The 5,693-nt window shown below is 49.1% G+C and overlaps 1 protein-coding gene and 1 pseudogene across 1 annotated transcript; both read left to right on the plus strand.

Annotated features, from left to right (window-relative positions):
* The first annotated feature begins 267 nt into the window (after positions 1–267).
* Positions 268–1,394, plus strand: LOC123138459 (sterol carrier protein 2). The gene is made up of 4 exons (XM_044558439.1): positions 268–583; positions 668–728; positions 838–937; positions 1,037–1,394. The coding sequence occupies exons 1-4, from the start codon at positions 458–460 to the stop codon at positions 1,116–1,118; spliced, it is 369 nt and encodes a 122-aa protein (XP_044414374.1). The 5' UTR covers positions 268–457; the 3' UTR covers positions 1,119–1,394.
* A 133-nt stretch (positions 1,395–1,527) lies between these two features.
* On the plus strand, positions 1,528–3,336 carry LOC123138458 (protein ALP1-like; annotated as a pseudogene).
* Positions 3,337–5,693: the final 2,357 nt, after the last annotated feature.

Raw genomic sequence — 5,693 nt, forward strand, 5'->3', positions numbered from 1 at the left:
AACGATATGAAGATTGTACGAGGAATAAAATCTATTTTTTCTATCTAAAAAAACAGAGGCAGGAGGTGGAAAAAAAAATCTGTAGCTCAAGACTACGTGTACGGCGTGTTGCCGTCCAGTCGCTCCGACGGCCACGGTATCCTGCAACTCTCAAACTGTGATTTTTGACAGCTACAAGTTGCGTGAACTGTCCGTCCCGATTGTTGCAATCCAATCTTGTAATCTTGCGAGCAAATGCAAGTTATGGGCGCCAACGACTAACCACCGCAACAGAGCCACCCCAGCACCAGCCGAGGCGAGTCCCGTACCTGCACGTCTCCCCTCCCCTCCCCTCCCCGGTGGTTGGAGCCATTATAGAGGGCGAGGAGCGCACCATCTCCTACAGTCCCAAGATCCCAACCCCATCTCCAACCTTCCCCCTTCCCCTGTTCCCAAATCCGCAGTCCCGCGCGCCGCGATGGAGGCGAGCAAGCTCAAGGCGGCCAGGCTCCTGGAGCAGATGAGCGCTCACCTCGCCACCGACGCCGGCAAAGAGATCGCCAACAAGGTCGGTTTCGTCTACCAGCTCAACATCTCGCCCAAGGTATGTAGTATCCCCCTATCCCTCTGTTTCCTCCGTGGAATCTGCCTAAAGCTTGGTGCCCTCGGGGGTTCGATCTAATTACAGAAGATGGGCGTCGACGAGGAGATCTTCGTCGTGGACCTCAAGAAGGGCGCCGTCTCCACAGGTCCCAGCTCCCCCCGCCGCTCGATTCCTCTCGTGTGGGTTCTGAATTTCGGTTTCTTGGGCCGTGTTTCCTGAAGAAGTTCTTCCTCTGCTGTGGTCTCGGCGTGCAGGGAAGTACGAAGGGACGCCGGACGCGGCCTTCACCTTCACAGACGACGACTTCCTCGCCATCGCCAGCGGCAAGCTGAACCCGCAGATGGCGTTCATCCGGTAAAGAACCGCCAAGAGAAGAATAACAAACTTCTCTATTTTATTTGCAGCTTTCCTCCCAAAGGATTGTGGCGTTATTGTGCTTGTTTTGCTGTGCAGGGGTAAGCTGAAGATCAAGGGGAGCATAAGCGCCGCGCAGAAGTTCACGCCGGACATCTTCCCCAAGCCGTCCAAGTTGTAGAAGGCCGGATTGCCATGCCTTGCCCTGGTGATCGGGGAGCTCCGGTGATCGGTTAATAAAAGAATCTAGTTGTGTTCGCGGTGACAATTTGGTGGGATTGTTACTGGTAAGGAGTTTGTTTACCTAGAACCACCACACGAACAACAGAGGTTTCAGTCAGTGTCTGGAGTGAAATTCGTTTTCTTTGGTTGAGAAGGAGAATACTAGGTACGAATCGATGTGTATTGTGACGATGATGATAACCTTTCTCGATGGATCACCGTTTACTGTTACTCAGATGCATGCCCATTCTAGATTATCATAAAGGGAACACCGATCAAACACTTAATGTTTAGTATCACATCGGAGATGAATCCTCATTTATTCTTTCACAGACCTGCGCGAGATCAAAAACAGCTAAGCGAGCAGGCCAACAGTAGGCACCAGTCGTGAGACCTCGGGCGTGATTGGTTGCCCCCATGGAGCCCAACCAGTCCCACTCCCGAGCGGAAAGGAAGAGGCATGTTCGGTTGCCTGGTTTCATTGTTGGGCCTGCATCGCACGCTTCTCAAAGCAGCCCATAGCCTGGCTCGTTGGAAACGCTCGGATGAGTGCGGTGCGAGGTCGCACGGGCAGGTGCGACGCGAGGGCGAGGGGGGATGACGGGAGATGGAAATCTGGCACGCCGTCCCGGCGCCAAATCTAGCCTCACCCCCCTTTCACTCGCTCACCTATAGTCACTATCCCCTTTCTTCCCTACTGCCTCACCACCGACGGCGGCTGCGATTTTAGATCTGCGCTAGAGGCGGCGGATCTAGTACTCCCCTTGTTGTTGGACACCGTCTGGTCGACCTTGTCTGTGCCATGGCCCCCCCTACGCCGTCCTCGTCTCCGATGCCAGTAAGCAGCACCCCCTCCTCCTTTGTTAGGGTGGTGGTTAGGCCGTTAGGCTAGGTGTAGGATCGATTTTTCACTGAACGAACCGTCGATGTCGACTAGGTTATGGGCGCACGGATGAGGCTGATAATTAAGGCAGCAGCACTGATTAGTGTGATTCAGGCATGGGTCATGTTCATGCACCAGAGAGTTGTTCATCGTGCTGGGAGGCCTTTGATCCGCTATGGTCCACTGTTTATCCGGTAACAGGAGAGGGTCCAAAATCTAAACTACATCTACAACTGTAATGACGTCAAGGCTCTGTGGATGCTTCGAATGAAAAGAGCACCATTTGCCAGGCTTGTCGAGACCTTCAGGAGCAGGGGGTGCTACAAGATAACATCAACACCAGTGTGGAAGCGCAAGTGGCCATGTTCCTCCATGTTGGCCATAACCAGAGGTTCAGGGTCATTCACAACACGTTCAGGAGATCAATGGAGACCATCTCCAGGTACTTCAAGCAGGTGCCTTTTGCTATTGGGGAGCTTAGAGGAGAGATGATCAGGAGACCATCTGGCCAGACTCCACCAAAGATCCGCGAAAGCCCAAGATGGTATCCATACTTCAAGGTGAGCATTGACAATATACACTTTTCATGGCTTGATATACTTGTATTGTTCAAGTTGAGCACTAACACAGGCTTGTGATGCCGTTTTTAGGATTGCATTGGGGCAATAGATGGTACTCATTTCACTACTAGAGTTCCTAGGTCATAGTCTGCAGCATACAGGGGAAGCACTACACAAGCCAGAATGTGCTTGCTGCTGTTGACTTTGATCTGAAGTTTGCATATGTGCTGGCTGGCTGGGAGGAGTCAGGGCATGATGCTAACATTCTCAGTGACATCATGAGTCGACCTGATGGGATCAACATCCCCGACGGCAAATTCTACCTTGGAGATGCTGGCTATGCATGTCGGCTGGGTATTCTTCCACCCTTCAGGAAAACCAGGTATCATCTCAACGAGTTCTCTGGTAGGAACTATCCTAGGACTGCACATGAACTGTTTAATATCAGGCACTCCAGCCTTAGAGTAACTGTTGAGAGGGCATTTGGAGATCTGAAGAATAGGTTTAAGATAGTGGATTAGAAGCCATTCCATCCATACTCCACTCAGGTTAAGCTTGTTCTTGCTTGTTGCATTCTGCATAACTGGATCCTCCAGTGGGGCTTTGATGAACACGTGCCTAACGAGGAAGAGGTCGAGCCTGACGATGTTGTTAGCTCCGGCTATGGTGTGGAGGCATTTGACAATGACGCTTGGAAGAATAAAAGGTTGGAGTGGGCAGAGGCAATGTGGCTTAACAGAGGTCAGTGCAGGATTTGAAGAAGAGGAGGAAGAAGAAGAAGCAGAAGCAAAAGCAGAAGTAGAAGAAGAGGAAGAGGAAGAGGAAGAGGAAGATCTGGTAGCAGCAACACCGATGAACTATCCCTTATTTAGCCAATGGCTCTTAATAATTTGAACTGTCATTTGATAGTAGTTAGGATGAACTGTCATTTGTTTAACTAGCCGGCACTACATGTTCAGATTGTGTTTGGTAAGCTCATCACTAGTTAGAAGTGGTGACAACACCTTATGCAGGTTGCAACCAAATACCATGTCATATGTGCGCCTAATGCAATGCGGGCAACCAAACGCTGGGTTAAAAATGGTTGTCTCATGCAACTAAGTACATGCAGGCAACCAAACTATGTGCATCTGGGGTCTTTTTGCCTGCATCCCCTCAAACCGGCTCACTAGAGCCAGGCTCGCCGGGCCAGGCTCGATTGGCAATGTAACCAAACACGCCCCTCCAATATCTCCACAAGCATAGCATGTGTACCTTTCCCGGGCCCTTTTCTCGCCGGAGCATGGCTGCTCCAATCAAGGAATTGCTAACTCTGTTGGAGCAACCATTTGACCAAAGAACGACGTCTTCAACACATCTTCTAGATGTGATGTTCAAATCTTCGAATTCTTGCTAGAAGACCATTGAACTCCCGCATTTCCATAAATTCCAAAGCACGGAAATAATGGCCATGGATCGTACTTTGTTGCCTCTATGAGAGGGATGAATGACTTCTATTTTAGAGAAACAGTGAGGTGATCCCTGGTTCCGTTAGCCAGAATGAAACCACGAGTAGCTCATACATAGTTCAGGTGTCCAAAAGAGGTAGACAATGAACAAACATAAACTAAATCGAAACAACTAAGGCACAACACACGCAGATGGACTAAAAAGCATGAAAAGAAAGCTGCTAGCCTGAGAACCTCACAGATAATTTGGTTTCTCAGATAATTTGGGCACGTAGAGCCTTTATGGGCGCCGTCGCTTCTGGCTCAGGTGACCAACTGGGTTCCAAAATAGCGGCGCGTTGGCGGCTCATTTTGGTGGCGGTGATGGTCATTCGGTGGTCCATGGACTTCGATGCAATTTTTGTTATGTTTCGGGTGCTTTGCACTTCCGATGAATCTTTATAATAGATCTGATCATTTTCGCATAAATATCCAAACACACCACATAGTTGCTGCACATGCAGTATTAGGGCAAACTTTTTCTTGTTAGAGAGCCAAACTTAGCAATGGAAACGTAATCAACACCTAGAGGCTAGAGAGACACCAAAGCGTTCATTAACTACTTTCCAACTAAAACTAGGGACTACACTTTCAAACATCAAATAATGTACTGATTCATCTTAAGAGTCGAATACACAATCCAAAGGTTTGATATGTGCCTCTTCCAGAGATTATCTCTAGTCATGACTTTGTTGTGAAGATTAGCCAGAGAAATATATGAATTTTAGGAGGAACATTCAAACTCCAGAGAGAAGGAATATAAACGGGTTGCACTCCTCGAAAGTTAATGACATGGTATGGTACAAAGAGCTAGTGGAATAATGCCCTTTGCTATCTAACTGCCAAATAAGAGAGTCAGTGTCACCTGTGTAACTAAGGCCATGTTTGTTTCAGCTTCAGTTAGCGTCGAGTCACCTATGGATTCACTTCACTAGCAAGGCTGATTTATAGAATCAGCTTTGCCACTAAAATACACATAACGTGCTTCAGGCAACTGCACTGAAAATGGTATGTATTCATTAGCAAAGCTGGTTTCAAATAGCTATTTGTTTCAACTTCTGAATTTTTTCCAATCTGCTTCCTAAAGCTGAAACAAACAAGGCCCAACAGTGTTAGCACTTTGAAGTAGTTGGAACCATTGTTTCATACCCAATTGTCAAAATTCCTTCTAACACTACTAGAATCAGAAGATTTGCTGTCTTCCACCTCTTTGCTGTCTGCTAGCGGACGACAAAGAATGTCTTTGCCATCAGTCATGAGAAAGCAGACGACAAAGTAATGCTTTGCCATCAGCCATTATTTTGCCGTCCGCTAGCTGACGGCAAAGAGGGTGTTTGGCCCACTGGCTATTAAGCCCTAGCAGGCCCTCTCTTTGCCGTCCGCCAACAGAAGGCAAAGAGTCCGTTGCCATCAGCTTGCGGACGGCAAAGGCGACACGGACGACAACACTTCAAAATAAGATAACGACCCGCGCCCCCGCCGTTGCCCTCTTACTTTCTCCTCCTCTCCTCCCCGCCCGATGAGAACCACCGCCGCCCCGTCGCCCCACACCGCCCCGCTGCCCCCACCGGCCCACTACCTCGCCGTCGTCGCCCCGTCGCCAC

The sequence above is a fragment of the Triticum aestivum genome, chromosome 6B, assembly GCF_018294505.1.
Source record: "Triticum aestivum cultivar Chinese Spring chromosome 6B, IWGSC CS RefSeq v2.1, whole genome shotgun sequence".
In the NCBI taxonomy this organism is placed as follows: Eukaryota; Viridiplantae; Streptophyta; class Magnoliopsida; order Poales; family Poaceae; genus Triticum; species Triticum aestivum.

Bases quoted from the DNA above. Each gene is read 5' to 3' on its own strand.
- LOC123138459 (XM_044558439.1), top strand. From the start codon at position 458: ATGGAGGCGAGCAAGCTCAAGGCGGCCAGGCTCCTGGAGCAGATGAGC. The intron at 584-667 runs GTATGTAGTATC...ATCTAATTACAG, and splicing joins AGCTCAACATCTCGCCCAAG to AAGATGGGCGTCGACGAGGA. The intron at 938-1,036 runs GTAAAGAACCGC...TTTGCTGTGCAG, and splicing joins CCGCAGATGGCGTTCATCCG to GGGTAAGCTGAAGATCAAGG.